General features: G+C 41.3%; 1 protein-coding gene across 1 annotated transcript in view; it reads left to right on the top strand.

Moving 5' to 3' along the window:
- The window catches only part of CPS1 (carbamoyl-phosphate synthase 1), a 145,976-nt gene that overhangs the window by 107,066 nt on the left and 17,000 nt on the right, over window positions 1-21,910 (top strand). The window contains exons 26-32 of the mRNA XM_088842007.1: window positions 2,420-2,614; window positions 3,036-3,103; window positions 5,238-5,313; window positions 10,506-10,583; window positions 16,427-16,534; window positions 18,401-18,490; window positions 20,654-20,824. Coding sequence (XP_088698133.1) covers window positions 2,420-2,614; window positions 3,036-3,103; window positions 5,238-5,313; window positions 10,506-10,583; window positions 16,427-16,534; window positions 18,401-18,490; window positions 20,654-20,824 — 786 coding nt within the window. The remainder of the gene's footprint in view (window positions 1-2,419; window positions 2,615-3,035; window positions 3,104-5,237; window positions 5,314-10,505; window positions 10,584-16,426; window positions 16,535-18,400; window positions 18,491-20,653; window positions 20,825-21,910) is intronic.

Below are 21,910 nucleotides of genomic sequence, written 5' to 3'. Positions count from 1 at the left end.
CCATTATTTTCCATAATGTTTACAATGCATTTAAGTACTTAGTTGCAGGGTGTTTTCTTAGGCAGTATGTAATTTCTCTTATCAGAGAGAAATTAGTTTCTCCCCTTTCAATAATATTTCAGAATAATTTCAAACAGTGACAAAAAAACATTTGTGTGTGTGCTAAGTCAGTTCAGTCATATCCAACTCTTTGTAACCCTATGGACTATAGCCTGCCAGGTTCTTCTGTCCATGGGATTCTCAAGGCAAGAATACTGCAGTGGGTTGCCATTTCCTCCTCCAGGGATCTTCCCCGCCTAGGGACTGAGCCTGTGCCTCTTATGTCTCCTGCATTGGCAGGTGGATTCTTTAATACTAGTTCCATCTATTACTTCAGTAATATTCATTTGTAGGTTGTTAAGGTCGGAGAAGGCAATGGCAAGCCACTCCAGTACTATTGCCTAGAAAATCCCATGGATGGAGGAGCCTGGTAGGCTGCAGTCCATGGGGTCGCTAAGGGTCGGACACGACTGAGCGACTTCACTTTCACTTTTCACTTTCACACATTGGAGAAGGAAATGGCACCCCACTCCAGTGTTCTTGCCTGGAGAATCCCAGGGATGGGGGAGCCTAGTGGGCTTCCGTCTATGGGGTCACACAGAGTCGGACACGACTGAAGTGACTTAGCAGCAGCAGCAGCAGCAGGTTGTTAAGGTAAAGACAAATTATGCCAAGATCAATGGCCTATCTGATATCGTAATATTTTCTAATATAAATAATAATGTCTTATTTATACACTTACAAGGTGTCACACCTTTAATGTTTATTATCCTATTTGATCTACGTACATCGAAAGCTTATGAAGTAGGCAGGTATTATTATCCTAATTTTATAGACAAGGAGATGGAACCCCAGGGAGCGTTTCACAGAGGGAACCAGGAAGGGGAAGGACTTCTAAGTCCAAACCCAATTCCCCACCGTCCCTCACTGATTCCCCCATCATCTCTATAACGTTAGTCTTGAGAAATTTGAGATTTTGTGGGCTTAAAAAAAAACTTAGTGTTTTGACTATTCATAGGAGATTAATGTTGATAATTCAAGGACTGCTTATAAGGCAAATAGTACAGAAATAGGAACTAAATCAGTTATGAGTACTGTAGACAGGTACCAATGCAGCAGTAAAGGGGAGAGGATGTCAAAGTGAGAATTGGGATTTAGACTGCACTTCAGGGGTGGTTAGTTTAGATAAGGGGAAGGAAAAGGAAGGAAGGAAAGAAGGCAGGAAAGGTTAAGCAATGAGAGAGCTTGCCGGTGGGAATGCATGTAGGTGGTGACAGTGGGTAGGTGGTCTTCCTGGCGCTGAGAGGAGTGATTGTAGAAAAGACTGAAAAGTCTTAATGGCCCTGGTGGTAAAGAATTAACACTTTACCCTTTAGGCAACGGAAACATTTGGAGAACTCTGAATATAGGAGTAACTCCGTGAGGAGTCTTGTGAACAATTAATCTGAATATGTGGCTTCCCATTTGGCACTAGTGGTCAAAGAACATGCCTGCCAATGCAGGAGACGTAAGAGACGTGGGTTCGATCCCTGGGTTGGGAAGATCCCCTGGAGAAGGAAATAGCAACCCACTCTAGTATTCTTGCCTGGAAAATCCCATGGACAGAAGAGGAGCCTGTCCATGGCGGGCTACAGTCCATAGGGTAAAAAAGAGTCAGACGTGACTGAAGCAACTTAGCATGCATGCACAATCTGAATGTGAAGTGCTGGAGTGGAGAGGAACAGCAGGGATGAATGTTAAAAGGAGAGATCTGTATCCATTCAGGAAATTATAAAGTAGTTCAAGAATTAATTGAATATAATATAAAGTACAGGATGAAAATATTCATTGACTTGATTTTCTAATTGCCACACATGCAAATATCATACATTGACATGCAATTGTGTGGAAGTCGTGCTTGGTAATCATATACAGGAGTCTTTCATGCTAATCACATGTAGTTTTCCAGGAGTCTTAACAAAGATTTTGGATGATGTGTGCCTGGGGACTTCCCTGGTGGCTCAGACAGTAAAGACTCTGCCTGCAATGCAGGACATGCAAGTTCGATCGCTAGATTGGGAAGATCACCTGGAGAAGGGAATGGCTATCCACTCCGGTACCCTTGCCTGAAGAATTCTATGGACAGGATCCTGGCAGGCTATAGTCTATGGGGTTGCAAGGAGGTGGACATGGCTGAGTGGCTAGTGTACGTGTGCATGTGTGTGTACCTGGAAAGTGAGGACGAAATCTGTTTATCTCTCTGTGGCATAACTTAATATTATCCATTGATGGGAATAATGAAAATATCATAATCATGTTCCACATTTTCGGTAAGGAAATGGAGGCAGTAGTATTAGCACAGTTCTCATCCAATAGCTGATATTGAGGACATGTTTTTTAGGCATGTGGTGGCTGCATCATATCAGTTGGGGGCCAGATTCCAAACAACCTGGCAGTCCCCCTGTACAAGAATGGCGTCAAGATCATGGGCACAAGCCCTCTGCAGATTGACAGGGCTGAGGATCGCTCCATGTTCTCTGCTGTCTTGGATGAGCTGAAGGTGGCTCAGGCACCGTGGAAAGCTGTTAACACTTTGGTAAGAAGAGAACCACATGTCTCTTTTTAACATTTCCTTTTGAAAAGTCATGACCTGAATGCTAGCTACTGCGGATGTTAACTGCAGGGCAGATAGAATACACTATACTGAGTGAATTTACTTTTTAAAGTCGCTGTATTTCCATGATTGCAGTTAAATGGGGGTTATAAATTGATAGGAGTATTCTCATTAACATTCCGACAATGAAAAGAAGTTCACACTATTTTTGAACTAGATTTGATATTTAGAATTAGAAACTAGAAATTTTATGTATTTCTATGTCCAATTTACATTTTAATGGTGTCTTTTGAGAGGAAGGATAAAAGGAGTTGAGTTACGACTTGTTCTAATGATACCATTCTGCATTTTTATTGACTCTTTTACACTATTCATGCATTTTGTTGTTGTTTCTGTTAATTAGAATGAGGCATTGGAATTTGCGAAGTCTGTGGGCTACCCCTGCTTGCTGAGACCTTCCTATGTTTTGAGGTAATATATTGTGTTCTGAAACAATTAGTCAAAAATAGGAGATACCAAACTGCATTCTGTATGCTAGGAGCACTAGGCTTTGATGTGTAGTGATTTGTAAATCCATCGACGGACCCCACACCAACACAGCCAGGGTGAAGACCTGGGCACTGTTCTTCAGTGTAGTTAGTGCTTTTCCTTCTGGAAATGACAATAGTGTCTCCAGTCCTACATCTTAGAAGCATGGCTTACGCCCTCTCCTTGCCAAGCAAAGGGAGGATACCTTTACATTAGAGAAGAGGACAATTTAAAAAACCGAAGAGCAAAAACAAAACAAACTTGGGGTGTCTCTTACCAGCGTCTGTTTTCTGATACTCAGAAATGTAAGTTAATCTTTGACTCTTGTCATCTCCTTGCAGTAGTGCTTGTGGTTTGAATATTGTGGGATTCATTTTGAGATCAGAATTTTTACGAAGTGAATTATAATGTTGGAGGACATGGACAGTGTCTTTTATAATAAACTTGGAAACTAAGTTTTACCATCAAAGGAGAAGTCGTCAATTGTTACTTATTTTCTTCAGATGTTACCACATGTGAGGAACAATTTCAGTAAACAGAGGATAATAAGAGAAGCGTAATTTGCTGTGCACAATTTGAAAGTGTAAATGGAATTGGAGATGGGATCCTTTAAAATAATGAAAAATTTCAAATGAGGTGGAAAACTTTCCTTTTTATTTAAATGACATTTTGTGTAAACCACATTCTGATAATACTGCTTCTCTGAGGTATTAATGCAAGTTAATGTCAACAACATAGACATTTAAGGAGGACTGCAGAAAGCAACTCTGACTTCTGTGTTTCTTCTCGTCATTTCAGTCCATATCTTTTCGTTTCTTAGGCTGTGAATTATCAACATTATTATTACCTTAGCGTTCTTGCCTTAAATAGATGAAATTGAAAGATCTTTATGCATAAAATTTTCAGTAGAGTAGAAAAGGTAAGGCAAATGCTGCTTTGTAAAAGGAAGTAGAAAGTGATATTTTTCTTCCTATGGCTTCCCTTCCTCTTAATCTTCCTCCTTTCCTCCCCTCCTATCCCTTTCTGCAAATGCCAGCTTTCCAAATAAATTGATTTCAGATAGGATTCTTTCTCAAGAATTTGGAAGGACACAGTTGAATACATTTCAGTCAGATACTGCACATTATATTAGCAAACGTTACTAAAAAAAATTGATTCTTTTGTAACCCAGCTGAGATAGTGAAATGACCTGCTTTGACAGCATATTTGTGGGTTAAAATCTGCTGTAGGTAGTGAACTCTGAAGACACTAGTTTAGAAAACTACGTCCTGGCAGGGATCTTGTTACAGTTTTAAGTGTTGCTGCTGCTGCTGCTAAGTCACTTCAGTCGTGTCCGACTCTGTGTGACCCCATAGACGGAAGCCCACCAGGCTCCTCCATCCATGGGATTTTCTAGGCAAGAGTACTGGAGTGGCTTGCCATTGCCTTCTCCATATAGGACTGCCGCTGCTACTGCTAAGTCACTTCAGTCGTGTCCGACTCTGTGTGACCCATAGATGGAAGCCCACCAGGCTCCGCCGTCCCTGGGATTCTCCAGGCAACAACACTGGAGTGGGTTGCCATTTCCTTCTCCATTTAAGTGTTACCTGGAACCAGAAAAGAGCTAAAACAATAAAGACAAATGATGAAAATTGAGAATGTGTCATCTCTAAGACCTACCAGTGTTCTCTTTGGGCATTCTCATGGTTCTCACCCCCTTTCCCTGTCCCCAACCTGGGGGGCTTTTTACCTTGTTTGATTGTCCTGTTGATTACATAAAGTTTCAATGTAGAAAGAGACACCTTTTTACCCGGGTTCAATCCCTGGGTCGGGAAGATCCCCTGGAGAAGGAAATGGTAACCCACTCCAGTATTCTTGCCTGGAGAATCCCATGGACAGAGAAGCCTGGTAGGCTACAGTCCACGGGGTCGCAAAGAGTCGGACACGACTGAGCGACGGAACGGAACGGAACGGAATGGAAGTTGGAACTAGAGTTTTCCGAACTACTCTGAGAGCAATCGTGTCTAACATGCTTTACTTCCGAAGTGGTGAAAGAAATTGACCTCTTTTTTTTTTTTTTTTTTCCCTTCTTGATCAGCGGGTCTGCCATGAATGTGGTATTCTCCGAGGATGAGATGAAAAAATTCCTAGAGGAGGCCACTAGAGTCTCTCAGGTAGTGTCCTGTTTCCGCTTGGTGACTTTTACCTCTTCTGTTAATTGCTACCTTGTTTTATATGTTGTTTTTCTTTGCACAGGATGTTTTTCCTTTTTTTCTTCTACCCATTATTCTCCTAAATACAGAAATGAGAAAATGCAAATACATTTAATTATATTTGGATCCTTGGGGTTAATGGAAGAAGGGGGAGACCAGTGAATATTTTATCATAATAGAGTTTTATACAATTTTAGTCTCCAGGAGCAAGGCTGAATAAGCATGAACTTTGTCTGTTCACAAGTTAGATGCTGGTCAAGTTACCCATGGGATTCCTAGCTTTACGGGCAGCCCAACCTTGGTCATCACAAAGTGAAGGCTTCCCTGATTTTTAATTCTCAGACCTGGAGAGATGTTCTTTGCCTTAGTCAACCCTGCAACTTTAATAGTAAATCCCCTCACTCACCTATTGATTTTTCTCATTCTGGTACATTCCATTTGTAAGTTAATGAAAATGTTTATAATTTTCTGGCCACTCAACCACCTTCCTCCACTGCCCCCAGCTTTTACTTTCTCCTTCTGCGTTACCTCAGTGTGATCCATTTAAGATGTACCCAGTGGGGTTATTGATCTGCAGACCTCATACTGTAGAGGATAAAAGTAACACTTTCTTTTTAAAAGCTTTCAAAAGCTAGTTGGGGCTAAAAGAGAAAAAAGGAGAGAGAGAGAAAGCACAACTCATAGAGAAGAGTTTGATGTTAGGCAAGCGGAGTTTGGAGGGAGCCAAGCAGTGAAATCACAGGCACTTCAAAGAGGAATAAAGAGTGTGGATAGTTCCTGCACACATGAAGCGGGCTTCCTCTCTGTGTGATAGCTGCTCCCCATAGAAATCTGTTCAGTGTAAAGACTGGGTAATGATAAAGAGGGAGGAGAGACAGAGAGTAGAAAACAAAGCAACCAAGTGGGTTTTGAATTCACTTTTGTGTGAAAGTTAGGTAACTGACGAGGGACTCTCTCCAACGGGCCAGTTTTCATTAATGTGTTCTGGAGTCAGACATGGTCTTCTTCTCTATTGCACTCCCTGAGAGGGATCCTGCAACTCTCACGTTTTGAGAAAATAGCAGCTACACCCAGCTAGTCTCATGTGAGTGATGAGGCAGGTTTTCTCCGTCTGGGATATTGGATTTCATAGGCCCTCTATTTGGTAGAATATTAAAAAAAATTTTTTTTTTCATATGGATAGAATCCTAACAGGCCCAAAGTTGTATCATAGAGATGGCCTAATGGAGGACTAGGTTGAAGTCAAACTACAGCAGGACCTGGGATTCTCAATTCAGTGAACTTAGAGTAAAACTACCACTCATTATGACCTGCCATGTAGGGCTTTCCTGGTGGCTCAGATGGTAAAGAATCTGGCTGAAATGCAGGAGACCCAGGTTCGATGAGCTATTATATATCCATTCATATTTAGCACCTGCTCTATAATGGCAGTATTCTCAGAATCAGAAATTACATTCATGAAAAGAGAGTCTCTGTGCTCAAAGATGACCCTTTTTATTAGGAACATAAGACATCAAATAATTATGATTCAATATGATGAGCAAAAATACGTGATGTTGAGGGAAAGTATAAAAGAATTGGGGACCAGTCCCTGAAGAAGGGACATTTAATTTGGGTCAGAATTGTTGATTCAGAATTAAAAGGTTTACGTTATGGGTATGAAGGAAGAAAGGACAGCAAGTATAAAGGCCTGAAGCTGAGAAAGGGCATGAAGTTTCCAGAAACTGACAAAGCACTCACTTATATGGCTAGGATGCCAAACATGGTAGGAAGTGTTAATTATAATGTGAAGGAGCAGATAGAGAGAGCCTTGTCAGTCATTGAGTTTAGATCTTAGTCATGTTTTCTGAATACTGAATCACTGTGCCGTACACCTGAAACTAATGCAAAAGTGTGAATCAATTACACTTCCATTACAGAAAAGGAACAATTGATGGTTTAAGAAAAATTTCTCTTCTGAAGAGCAGAGAGTGAAATAAATCTGGGACAAGACTGAATTCATGGAAAGAGGTTAGGAGGCTATTGTGTAGCTCAGGGTAGAGATGACAGTGCCTTGGGTCAGAATGATGATAGTAGGGCTTCCCTGGTGGCTCAGTGGTAAAGAATCTACCTGCCAGTGCAGGAGACACAGGTTCAGTTCCTGATCCGGGGAGATCCCACGTGGCGTGAAGCAGCTAAGTCCGTGCATCATAATTATTGATCCTGTGCTCTAGAGCTGGGAGCTGCAACTACTGAGCCTTCTTGCTAAACCGCTGAAGACTTCACACCCTAGAGCCCTTGCTCTGCAACAAGAAAAATCACCGCAGTGAGAAGCCCATGCAATACAACTCTTGCTGCACCTAGAGAAAAGCCCTTGTAGCAATAAAGACCTGGTACACCCCCAAATAAATAAATGAAATTATATATATATAAAAGAATAATGAGAGTAAAGGGGCTTCCCCAGCAGTTCAGTGGTTAAGACTCTGCACTTCCAAGACAAGGGGTGCAGGTATGATCCCTGGTTGGGGAACTAAGATCCCACGTGCCGTGTGTTGGGGCCAAAAAAGAAAAAAAAAAAAGATCAGTGATAGTACAGATGGAGGGAAGGGCATGTGTTCTAGAAATATTGAGGATGTTCATTCAGGATTTGAATGGATGGAGATGGAGGGTGAAGAGAGGATGAAGGATGATTCCTGAGTTTCTGCTTAGACAACTGTATGGATGGAGGCTCCATTTATTGAAACAAGGAACACTTAAGGAGAGAAATTTTAGAGGAGAAAATCATGTTTAATTTTTGACCTTTTGAATATGTGGTGCCTGTGAAGAGTTCAAATATAGATGTTTTGAAAGGAGAGGGTTATATAGATTCGAAATCGAAGATCGAGATCTCAGCTAAAGAGAGAGAGATAAAGATAGATTTGGAAGTCAATAGCATATTATTGTAACTGAAGTTTTAAGATTGGAAGCAGTCTCTGGGGAGAGTATAGAGGAAAAGGAACAGTTAAGACAGAGATGAAAAGAATACTGGCATTTGGGGGCTGGGTAGGGAAGAAAGAACCATGAAGGAGTCTGAGAAAGAAGCATGAAAATGTGATCATGGATTCCTAAGGAAGAAAGTGCTTTAAGAAAGCCAACTGCTGAAAGGTTGAAATTTATTAACAAATCTTCTCCCTCAACATAGTAAGGGCTATTTATAAATGTCAAGATAGAGAATGATGTTGTTGCCACTCTCAGATCCTTTACCTGTGGGAGCACCCATGCCCCCCAGCTGCTGTGATAGCTGATGATACCTCCCAGCTACATTTCTCAGGATAACTTGTCATTGTTTAGTTGCTAAGTCGTGTCTGATTCTTAGTGACCCCATGGACTGTAGCCCATCAGGCTCCTCTGTCCTTGGTATTTCCCAGGCAAGAATACTGGAGTGGGTTGACATTTCCTGTTCCAGGAGCTCTTCCCAACCCAGGGATCAAACTCATCTCTTTTGCACTGGCAAGTAGCTTCTTAACCACTGTGCCACCTGGGAAGCCCACTGAAGATAACTATTCTCAGTCATATAGGAGCTTCTGGCACCAGGAAGCAAGACCCCTCACCTCACCACCACCCTCAAACCCTGGACAGTGACTGCCCTTTGCTTCAACTTAGGACTTACTCTGTGCTGTAACTCAGAGCTCCCTATGGGGTAAAGCTGAATCCAGTCCCCAGTGACCCCACAAACTACCTAGTATTTTTCCTTGTGTCCCATCCTGCTTTTCTCAATCCCTTAATAAATCACTTGAACAAGAACCCCTGTCTTAGGCTAGGCTAGAGAAACTAAGACAGCTATAGAACTTTATCTTTTTTTTTTTTTTGCAGTTATATTGTTATCATTATATATTTTGTGGAAAATTCCCACAAAGGTCCCAATACAGCTCTAACAGGCCTGCTAACAGTAAATTTCAATATTTTAAAAAGAAGGAAAAGAGATTAAAAAGTTTTTTTGTGTATGTGTGTGGCTAACCAACAGTTTAATGCCTAATAGGCTTTTGAAGAAAAGGGAGTAGGGGAAGTTTCTTCATTTAATAATAAATTTAAGAAGAGAACAGCTTATTTATGGCATAAGACATGGGTTATTTTGAATTTTTCACTAAATTCCATTCTATTTAAAGTGTTCTGCTAAAGGAGATAAGATAGATTAAATTCAACACACATGCAAAAGATGATGAACTCCATGATAGTGGGCAAAAGGGGTTTGTGTTCAGAACAAAAAGAGATGTTTAGAGAAGGCTTCAGGGAGGAGGTGGTACTGGTGAAGGATGGGTTGAAATTTGGAAGATGAAGTGAGGAGAGAAGCTGGTGTACACTGGGGGAGGAGAGGCGTGGAGATAGGTAAAGGCAGGTTTTGACAAGAAAACAGCATGTGTGCAGTGTGCTAGGGTCTCGTGCAAAGACGAGAAGAGATGTTTAAACTCTGGAGGTCATTCAACCACTTCATTTAGTTTGGAAAAAGCACATAGTGATCGGGCTGTGGAGGGCATTGCAGTGCTGCTGTGGAGGAACTGAGTGCAGGAAGAAGGTAAAGAATATTCAGGGGTCTGAAAGGGCTGAGAAAGCAAGAAGATTCTGAAGAATGTTTGATTTTGCAGTTGCAAACGTCATATTGTAGAAGTGATTTAAAGCATGCCAATTTCAGGTAAAGAATTCCATCTTTGGTCTAACAAAACTGAAACAAAATACTGGTCTCCTTCTAAGTTCTCAATTTTCATGTAGAGAAGTGATTGAGGAAATTGTAGTGCTTGGAAAAGATAAGGAAGAGAAAAAATATCTGCACCAAAAACTGATATAAATAAAATAGAGAGATATTTATAATTCTGGAGGCAAGAAAAGGAACCTCATTCTGCCCTCTCCTTTGCCTCCTTTTTTTTCTCTAACTCACCTAGAATTTACATTTGAAATTTCAAAACTCATGGTCAATTTACTGAGGACTCAAAATTGGAGAAAGAGTTCCTCTTCCTCACTGTAAGCAGACAGTGACCTTGTTCGTACCAAACAGACTGGCTAATGAGTTTGTGCTGTGTGTGGAGCAGTTTTTTTTCAAGTATTGCCAAGTATTGACTTAAGGTACATGATTTACTTGACACTTTGCATAAAATTTCAACTAAAGGTTCTATCCCTGCCCGCATTTTCCTTGATGACAGGAACACCCAGTGGTGCTGACGAAATTTATTGAGGGGGCCCGGGAAGTGGAAATGGATGCTGTTGGCAAAGATGGACGAGTAAGTGTTGTATCACCCCAAACTTCCCCCATCCCTGCCTTCCCATCAGTTTTTTTCCTTGGCAATTTAGAAACATAGCACAGATTCAGTTCAGTTCAGTCGCTCAGTTGTGTCCGACTCTTTGCGACCCCATGAATCACAGCATGCCAGGCCTCCCTGTCCATCACCAACTCCCAGAGTTCACTCAAACTCATGTCCATCGAGTCGGTGATGCCATCCAGCCATCTCACTGTCTGTCATCCCCTTCTCCTCCTGCCTGCAATCCCTCTCAGCATCAGAGTCTTTTCCAGTGAGTCAACTCGTCGCATGAGGTGGCCAAAGTATTGCAGTTTCAGCTTTAGCATCAGTCCTTCCAGTGAACACCCAGGATTGATCTCCTTTAGAATGGACTGGTTGGATCTCCTTGCACAGATTAGAGCTCATGATTTCTACGAAATAGGTCTCTAATAATAATGGACAAGCTGATCAGTCAAAAAAATGTTCAAATTCACTGACAATTCAGGCGTGTCATACGTATCATTTCTTCTGCTTTTCATGTTAGAATTTCTCTTTGATGATATTCAAAATTAGTTATCATCCTGTATGTATTCTTTTTGAATAGATATTCTCTCTAATTTTCCTTTGTCTGTGGGTTTCTTTTTATGTTTCAGTGGATATCATAAAAAAATCTGATACTTTTCTTTCTGAAGTTCCTCATTGAATCTCTACTTCTTCGTCTCTCTTGATTTTTCACCCACCCCCTTTTTATTGGGTTAATAAAGACAAAACTAAACAGAGCTGATGGATAAAGATAATATAAAATTGACTTACCATATCACATCTGTTATCACTAATACAATCAATGTGTCTAACTTCAGGGAGAAATGAAAGTATGAAGAATGCCTTTCTTTAGTTTTAAGGTTGTACTAGTAAGACATTTATTACTTATTTTGAAACAGAGAAAAATATATTTTAGAGTCCGTGTCATTCTATTTGCTTTAAGGAAATATCTTGGACTTCATCTTCTACTTTACACTTGATGACCTCTTATATAATCTACAGTTTAAGCACACTTTTGTAATTTAGTCATTAAGTGATGTTTGACTCTTTGTGACTCCATGGACTACAGCAGTCCAGGCTTTATGTCCTTCACCATCTCCTTCAGTTCAGTTCAGTCGCTCAGTCATGTCTGACTCTTTGCGATCCCATAAACCGTAGCACACCAGGCCTCCCTGTCCATCACCAACTCCCGGACCCTACCCAAACTCATGTCCATTATGTCGGTGATGCCATCCAACCATGTCATCCTCCATTGTTCCCTTCTCCTCCTGCCGTCAATCTTTCCTAGCATCAGGGTCTTTTCAAATGAGTCAGCTCTTTGCATCAGGTGGCCAAAGTATTGCAGTTTCAGCTTCAACATCAGTCCTTCCAATGAACACCCAGGACTGATCTTTAGGATGGACTGGTTGGATCTCCTTTGCAGTCCAAGGGACTCTCAAGAGTCTTCTCCAACACCACAGTTCAAAAGCATCAATTCTTCAGCATTCAGCTTTCTTTATAGTCCAACTCTCACATTCATACATGACCACTGGAAAAACCATAGCTTTGACTAGATGGACCTTTGTTAACAAAGTAATGCCTCTGCTTTTTAATATGCTGTCTAGGTTGCTCATAACTTCCCTTCCAAGGAGTAAGCATCTTTTAATTTCATGGCTGCAATCAACATCTGCAGTGATTTTGGAGCCCCCCCCGAAATAAAGTCAGCCACTGTTTCCCCATCTATTTCCCAGGAAATGATGGGACCAGATGCCATGATTTTAGTTTTCTGAATGCTGAGCTTTAAGCCAACTTTTTCACTCTCCTGTTTCATTTTCATCAAGAGGTTCTTTAGTTCTTCTTCACTTTCTGCCATAAGGGTGGTGGCATCTGCATATCTGAGGTTATTGACATTTCTCCCGGCAATCTTGATTCCAGCGTGTGCTTCTTCCAGCCCAGCATTTCTTATGATGTACTCTGCATAGAAGTTAAATAAGCAGGGTGACAATATACAGCCTTGACCTACTCGTTTTTCTATTTGGAATCAGTCTGCTGTTCCATGTCCAGTTTTAACTGTTGCTTCCTGACCTGCATACATGTTTCTCAAGAGGCAGGTCAGGTGGTCTGGTATTCCCATCTCCTTCAGAATTTTACACAGTTTATTGTGATCTACACAGTGAAAGGCTTTGGCATAGTCAATAAAGCAGAAATAGATGTTTTTTTTCTGGGACTCTCTTGCTTTTTTGATGAACTAGTGGATGTTGGTAACTTGATCTCTGTTTCCTCTGCCTTTTCTACAACCATCTTGAACATCTGGAAGTTCACGGTTCACATATTGCTGAAGCCTGGCTTGGAGAATTTTGAGCATCACTTTACTAGTGTGTGAGATGAATGCAATTGTGCAGTAGTTTGAGCATTCTTTGGCATTGCCTTTCTTTGGGATTGGAATGAAAACTGACCCTTTCCAGTCCTGTGGCCACTGCTGAGTGTTCCAATTTTGCTGGCATATAAAGTTCAGCACTTTCACAGCATCATCTTTCAGGATTTGAAGTAGCTCAACTGGAATTCCATCACCTCCACTAACTTTGTTTGTAGTGATGTTTGGGCCTTTCTATCATGATTGTCTGGGTCGTGAAGATCTTTTTTGTATAGTTCTGTGTATTCTTGCCACCCCTTCTTAATATCCTGCCTCTGTCAGGTCCATACCATTTCTGTCCTTCATTGAGCCCATCTTTGCATGAAATGTTTGCTGAATTCACGGCCATTGAGTTGGTGATGCTACCTATCATCTCATCCTCTGCTGCACTCTTCTCCCATTGCCTTCAATCTTTTCCAGCATCAGGGTGTTTTCCAATGAGTCAGTTCTTCACATCAGGTGGCCAAAGTATTAGAGCTTCAGCATCAGTCCTTCCAATGAATATTCAGTGTTGCTTTCCTTTAGAATTGATTGGTTTGTTCTCCATGCAGTCCAAGGGACTCTCAAGAGTCTTCTCCAGCACCGCATTTCAAAAGTATCAATTTTTCATCACTCAGCCTTCTTTATGGTCCAACTCTCACATCCATACATGACTACTGGAAAAATCAAACAAACAAGCAAACATAGTTTTGACTATATGGACCTTTGTTGGCCAAGTGATGTCTTTGCTTTATAATATGCTGTCTCAGTTTGTCTTAGTTTTCCTTCCAATCCCTGGAAAGTTGTCATTTGTTTTCTGTTTAACTCTTTTGGTTATACAAAGCAAAAAAAGATGCAATATGATATATGTATATATATATATATATGTATATAGTTTTTGCTTTTATTTCTTGGACTTCTAATATATTCCTTTTCTATGATACGCCTCCCTAGAATTTTCATCCCTGACCTCCTGACCTCCAGAGTTATTGAGCATATGTATAATCTTTTCCTCTTTTCAACATTTTAAGTATTTGAGACTGAGGTGTAACATAGGAGGAATGTGACTATACCAATGTGGAAGTAGAGAATGTAAGACTGACCTACATACATTTGTGTTTTTTCAAATATTGTGCTGGTAAAGTAATGCTGGTCTATTGGTCTTAATTCCAATTTCCTAGGCTATGCTCTTTTCCTAAGCTTCTCTTAGACCCCAACATTGCTTATCTTCTGGATTCCTTCTTTTGGAAGTATTTCAGGTTGTTCACATAATTTTTAAACAGTCACACTCAAGAATGGACATAGTACTTCAGACATGTTATAATGTTTTCAGAGCTCAGTGGGACATTGTTGCTGTTCAGTGGCTCATTTGTGTCTGATTCTGTGACCTCCTGTACTGCAGCATGCCAGGGTTCCCTATCCTTCACTATCTCCTGGACTTTGGTCAAACTTATGTCCATTGAATCGGTGATGCCATCCAACATCTCATCCTCTGTTGATCCCTTCTCCTCCTGCCATCAGTCTTTCCCAGCATCAGGGTCTTTTTCAGTGAGTCTGGTCTGCACATCAGGTGGCCAAAGTATTGAAGCTTCAGCTTCAGCATCACTTCCAATGAATATTCAGGACTGATTTCCTTTAGGATGACTGGTTTGATCAGTGGGACATTGCCTGCTCATTTCTAGACAGTATAAAAAATTTGAGTGTTTACTCTACACTAAATATCATTCCAGACTCTGTACTTGTGTTCTTTTTGATCCTTACAAACATTCTATGAGGCAGATACCATTTTCATTCCTATCTTATCGGCAACCATGGCTTAACACCTAAAGTACCTTGCCCAGGTCCCAGAACTCATAAGTGACAGCAGGAATGAAAGTGAAAGTCGCTCAGTTGTGCCTGACTCTTTGCAACCCCATGGACTATATAGTCCATGAAATTCTCCAGGCCAGAGTACTGGAGTGGGCAGCCTTTCCCTTCTCCAGGGGATCTTCCCAACCCAAGGATTGAACCCAGGTCTCCTGCATTGCAGGTGGATTCTTTACCAGCTGAGCCACAAGAGAATCCCAAGAATACTGGTGTGGGTAGCCTGTCCCTTCTTCAGCAGATCTTCCTGACCCAGGACTTGAACCAGGGTCTTCTGCATTGCAGGCAGATTCTTTACCAACTGAGCTATCAGGGAAGCAACAGCAGGAGTACTGGCACTCAAATGTCACTTTGCTTTAAGTCATCAGTAAATTGGACAAACAAATTTTCACTGTAATTTATTTAAGTCTTTTACAGTTACCCAACTATTCTCCCCCACTCTCAGCTTTATCATTCTCTGAAGACACACATACTGTTAACATTCAGGCTATAGTGACTGAGGCCATAAACTTTGCAATCTGACAGATAAGCGTTCAAAATCCTGTCTTGGTCATACAGACATTTGTACTTGCATTATTTATTCTTATATTGACTTGATTTTCTTACCTTTAAAAGAGGACAAGAATATTTTCCTCTTATTTTCCTTCTATCTTCAGGAAGATCCCCTGGAGGAGGAAATGGCAACCCACTCCAGTATTCTTGCCTGAAAAATTCCATGGACAGAGGGGCCTGGTAAGCTATGGTCCATGGGGTTGCAAAGAGTCAGGCATGACTGAGTGATGAAACACGCACTTCCTCCTGTCTCAAATTTCCATTTAACGATCTCTTGTAGGTGGCAAATTAGCTCATTTGGTTATGGTGTGGAGGTGATAAGAATCCCTTGATGTTCAGATCTTAGCTTTTCTTTCTGATCCACCTAAGTTATGACATTTACCTAAGCACCTCTCCTGTCTTTTCTTTTCCAGTGTTTAAAACTTAACCTGGAAAGAAAGGACAAAGATGTCTCCAGTACCCCAGAATGCTTTAGTTTCCTATCTATTCTTCAAAGTCATTACAAATTGGCTTGAAAGTTTAGTGTGAAAGTTTTAGTCACTCAGTCATGTCTGACACTTTGAGACCCTGTGGATGGTAGCCCAACAAGTCTCCTCTGTCCATGGGGTTCTCCAGGCAAGAATACTGGAGTGGGTTGCTGCATCCTCCTCCAGGGGATTTTCCCAACCCGGGGTTTGAACCCATGTCTCTTGAGTCTCCTACATTTGCAGTTGGGTTCTTTACCAGTAGTGCTATGAGTTGGCTTAATTACCTTCTTTTCCTAGCATTTATACCGATTCCAATCAATGGAATAGGGAGGTAAGCTCTCAGACACTCTCAGCTGCTCCACAAGGTGATCTGTCACTGAACAGGGAGGCTTGGTGAGGCTGCATGTGTGGTTCCTTCTGCCCCCTCATTAGAGACTTAGCAAAGAAACTGCTCAATGCTGGAGGTACCTATTAGAATTAAGGGGGTACGCCAGGCAGCAGCTTCATTGAAGAAAAGCTGACAACTCTTTCTCAAATTTTCTTTTGACCAGGTCATCTCCCATGCCATTTCTGAACACGTGGAGGATGCAGGTGTCCACTCAGGGGATGCTACTCTGATGCTGCCCACACAGACCATCAGCCAAGGAGCCATTGAAAAGGTCATCATTTATAAATAAAGGTGGAAGAGGGGAAAAGATTTAAAGCAGATTTTTAAACTAAGTAGTATGATAGGACATACCCCAGGTAAAATTTAATTACGAAGGGGACTTCTTCCTCTGAGTTTGCTGTGTATTTTAAAGAGAACAGCTTCCTTTTTTGCCCCTTAGAACTCTTGATTGTATTCTAGTGCAATAGGCTTCTAATTGTGCTTGCTGTTACCACCTGGGGGACTTGTTAAAAGGTTGTGGGATTCCATCCCCAGTTTTGATTCTGTAGTTCGGGGCCCTAGAATTTGCATTTTTATCAAGTTCCCTTGTGATTCTATTCCTGCTGGTCTGGGGACTATATTTGGATAACTACTGCTGCAGATGATTCTAATATTTGAGCCACTTACACCTGAGCAACACCTAAAGTAATATTTCTCAGTTAGAAGCAGATATGCAACAGTCACGTGAGAACCTTCTGGATCCAATGCTTTCACTGTCTACCCTTCAGTTCAGTTCAGTTCAGTCACTCAGTCGTGTCCGACTCTCTGTGACCCCATGAATCACAGCACGCCAGGCTGCCCTGTCCATCACCAACTCCCGGAGTTCACTCAAACTCATGTCCACAGAGTTGGTGATGCCATCCAGCCATCTCATTCTCTGTCATCCCTGTCTCCTCCCGCCCCCAACCTTTCCCAGCATCAGAGTCTTTTCCAGTGAGTCCTTACCCTCACTCAAAAAGTACTTTAAGATATGTCTCTTCCAGTGTCTCTTTTGAAACTGCTACCTTAATGACCTTTCCAAGAATGATGATTCTGCCTCAGTATTCAGTATACATTGCTAGGTTTCATCTTAGAGACTGCCATCATAAATAACTTGGGAATGTTCCTCTAGTCTTCAGGTATGTGAGGTGAAGATTAGCTTTTTAAATGAGACTTCCCAATAATCCTGCCATCAGAATCTCGGCAGCCTGTCTGGCTAGTTGTACATTGGGCTGGTTTCCAAAGGTCTTGCCTTGTTCTAGAATGTGAAGGTAGCAGGTTGCTTTGCAATAGCAGCAGCATGAAGGAACAGTATCCTGGGATTTCAAATGTGCTTTAATTTTTCATGTCAGAATAAATGATCTCAAAGCTCAGATATTTTGAAATCTCTCAAAGCTCAGTGTGTCATGGACCCTGCTTCCTTTTGTAACTGATTTTTGAGTTGTTGAACCGCAAAGGCATGTAAGATCAGTGAATGAGGAGGAGCTGTTGATTCCAGCAACCAGTGCCCTCTCTTTGTATGTGATCCTTCTGGCTCTGGTTGGATACGGGAATTCCTGTAGATGACACACGCCTCCCTGCAAGGGATCATGTTTCCTTCTGACCGTAATATCTACCCTTGCAGAGTCCAGGGGAAGAGAAAAGCACATAAAAGAAATCTCTCTGGTCTGTTTGCAGTACCATGTAATTTCAGGGCCTGTATTTCTCAGCAGGTAGGTCATTAAATTGGTACAGAATTTGGACTGCAGCTTTTAGTGCTGAAGGATTCCATTTAGCCCTCAGAATGAAACCAGAGTATATGATGGTAGGTAGATAGGGGCATTTGGCATAAAGATAATCCTGTACCATTATTTGCTCTTTTCCCTACTGTCCTATTGTGAATATTTAGAACATTTAGTATAATTATTATTTTTTTAATAGAAACCTAAGAATGGCTTCTATTATTACTCCATTATTACTTCATTATTATTATTACATATTATTACTCCATTATTAGTGGAGATGTAGTTCTTTGTAAAGAGAAATCAAAGAAAGCTAAATTTAAGGTGCTGTACCTTTTTTGTTTGTTTTTAAACTAAGGAATGTTCTTTAGTACGGTATCATTGTCCTTTTGATCTAGGTGAAGGATGCTACCCGAAAGATCGCAAAGGCTTTTGCCATCTCTGGCCCATTCAACGTCCAGTTTCTTGTCAAAGGAAATGATGTCTTGGTAAGAAATGCCAAACTGTTTGAGGGGATGCCACTGCTGTGTTAGGTCCTGTTGGTTTATGTCCCTCTGTGAATGCAACCACAGAGCAGCTGAGACCCTGGCAGCTGATTGTGTCTTAGTGTGGGGCATTGTACAGCATATAATACCTGCCTCTTTTGAAAGCACTGGTCTTGGAGGCACTGATGTGTCAGTGACAGCTTTGTAAACACCCTGATCCACTGGAAAGAAGATCACTGCCTGCCACCTACAGTACAGTGTAGATGGATGCAGTGACCATCATAAAGTAATCTGTTCGGATTAATGTGGAATAGTCATAATTACATGCACTGGAGTTTTGCTTTATTCATTTCCAGGAAAAGAAAGCTCTTTTGGATACCATTTACCAATAAATAAATACAATAAAATAAAAAAGAAAGAAATCTAAAAAATGTTAAGGTGATTAGGTTAGTCTTAATTAATTTAATCTACTTAATATAATTAATCAGTAACCACTATTGCTCCTCACTTACTATGCAAAGTCCTAAGGTGGCAACAAAGATGTATAGAACCCAGTTTTTGCTCTCAAAGATTCATAATTTAGTGAGAACTGGGAAGAAGATGAATTTATAGATAACTATAACATAAATCAGAATATAATACCTGCTGGAAGGACTGTACAAATAAAGTGATATTGGAGGCATAGAATAGGGAGAGCCTGTGTGCGTGTGTGCGGTGAGGGTGGGGGTCTGTGCCTGCACGTGTGTATGAGCATGTAATTGAGTGTCATATGCCTGATTTGGGTGGATAATGAAATATTTCAAGGAAGATTTTGTAATTTGAGCTGGGTCTTAAGGAATGTATGACAAGTAAAGGAAGATAGAGAGGACAGTACACGTACAACATCTATGGGAAAGTTCAGTGTGTTTTAGGAGATAGTGACCAGTTGAGTTTATCAAGATTATTTTTCCAGGGAAATTATGGAAGGTAAACTTGGAAAGAAAGACTGAGACCAGGGAAGTGGTACAAGATAACATAGAGGGCTATATTGAAGCAAGAGGATAGAAGGCTGTCAAGGACTAGACTTCACTCTCAGCACCAGTAGAAATCCACTGAAGACTTTCCAGTAGGGATGTGGCATGATCTGAACTCTGCATAAAAACAAATCTGTCAGGAGCTTGTGGGGCTTCCCAGGTCGCGCTAGTGATAAAGAATTCCCCTGTCAATGCAGGAGATGCCAGAGATGCGGGTTTGATTCCGGGGATTGGGAAGATCCCCTGGAGGAGGAAATGGCAACCCACTACACTATTCTTGCTGGGATAATGACACAGACAGAGAAGTCTGGTAGGCTCCAGTCCATGGTGTCACAAAGAATCAGACACGATTGAACAACTGAGTATACAAGCACTCAATTCAAGAGAGTGTCGGGATGGAACCGCAGAAAGGGGTGGGAAAAAGTCAGAGTTCAGATACTGACTGAAAGGAAAGAAAGAAAGTGAAGTAGCTCAGTAATGTCTGACTCTTTGCAACCCCATAGACTGTAGGCCACCAGGCTCCTCTGTCCATGGGATTTTTCATGCAAGAGTACTGGAGTCGGTTGCCATTTCCTTCTCCAGGGGATTGTCCTAACCCAGGGATCGAACCTGGGTCTCCTGCACTGCAGGCAGATGCTTTACCATCTGAGTCACCAGGGAACCAAAAAGGAAACCAGTTAGCAAAAGTCTACAAGTGGCACACAGACACAGAGAACAAATTTATGGACATGGTGCCAGGGGTGAGGAAGGAGAGGGTGAGATATATGAAGAGAGTAACATGGAAACTTATATTACTATATGCAAAATAGATCTCCAATGGGAATTTGTTACATAACACAGGGAACTCAAACTGGGGCTCTGTAACAACCTAGAGTGGTGGGAAGGGGAGGGAGGTAAGCGGGAGGTTCAAGAGGGAGGGGACATATGTATACCTATGGCTGATTCAGGTTGATGTTTGGCAGAAACCAACAGAATTCTGTGAAGCAATTATCCTTAAATTAAAAAATTAATCAATTAAAAAAAAAGTCTATCGGGGGAAACAAGGAAGAGGCTGGCAAAGCAAGAGCTGGGCCCACGTTGCAGGGAGAAGATGAATATTGTCATTGCCTCTCACCATCCTTTCTCTTCTTTTTGAATTTTGTTATCTCTCCAGGTGATTGAGTGTAACCTGAGAGCTTCTCGATCCTTCCCCTTTGTTTCCAAGACACTTGGAATAGACTTCATTGATGTGGCCACCAAGGTGATGATTGGAGAGCACATTGATGAGAAACCCCTTCCAACACTGGAGCATCCCATAATTCCAGCCGACTATGTTGCAATTAAGGTATATTTTCAAAAATCTTAGACATTTTTTAAGTTCCAAAGGAATTAAAGGAATAATTTTTCATCAAAAAATATTCTTAGGAGTTCCCTGGTTGTCCAGTGATTGAGAATCTGCCTTCCAATGCAAGGGATGTAGGTTCCATCCCTGGTCCTGGAACTAAGATCCCCCATGCTGCTGCTGCTAAGTTGCTTCAGTCGTGTCCGACTCAGTGCGACCCCATAGACAGCAGCCCACCAGGCTCCCCCGTCCCTGGGATTCTCCAGGCAAGAACACTGGAGTGGGTTGCCATTTCCTTCTCCAATGCATGAAAGTGAAAAGTGAAAGTGAAGTCGCTCAGTCATGTCTGACTCTTAGTGACCCCATGGACTGTAGCCTACCAGGCTCCTCCGCCCATGGGATTTTCCAGGCAAGAGTACTGGAGTGGGCTGCCATGCCATAGAGCAAAAAAAGACCCAGCATAGCCAAAAATAATAATTTTAAAAATAATCTTGATACTTTATGAACCTTCTAACTAAAGTGCTAGACTAGGGATTTTTAATGTTTGCTTTGAATAGTGCAATGCAGTTTCTCTATAGGCAACTTTATGTGTACTCTTGTGCATTTAAAAAATTAAAATATTTAGAATTATATAACTTTGAAACCAACTAGCTGAGTGACATAAACTACATTTATGAAAGTGATGCTTAATTCTGCCAGTTTAGTTAGTAAATGGAAATTCTGGATATAACTTTTAGGATAAGGCTTGAATTATACCAAGGCTTTCAGGAATGCATGAGTCTTGTAAAAGTGTTACCTTGTGGTGTTACTTAAATTTTTACTGCCTTGACCGCCTTTGCTTAGTTCTTGTTTCTTTAGTGGTATTATTTTTTTGTAGTGGTACTGTGAGGGTAATGAAATAGATGGCACCTTTATGAAGAATGACCAGGAAAATGTAAGGTTTGTTCACTAAATACAGGCATGCCTTGGAGATATTGTGGGTTTGGTTCCAGATCACCACATTAATTCCACACTAATTTTTGGCCTCTCAGTGCATATAAAAGCTATATTCACACTATATTGTAGTTTGTTAAGTGTGCAATAGCATTA

This window comes from Moschus berezovskii, chromosome 2 (genome assembly GCF_049115385.1).
Source record: "Moschus berezovskii isolate FMDL1 chromosome 2, NW_MosBer_1.0, whole genome shotgun sequence".
Classification (NCBI taxonomy): domain Eukaryota; kingdom Metazoa; phylum Chordata; class Mammalia; order Artiodactyla; family Moschidae; genus Moschus; species Moschus berezovskii.
Note: the sequence above shows the minus strand (reverse complement) of the source record. Positions and strands in the feature narration are given on the sequence as shown.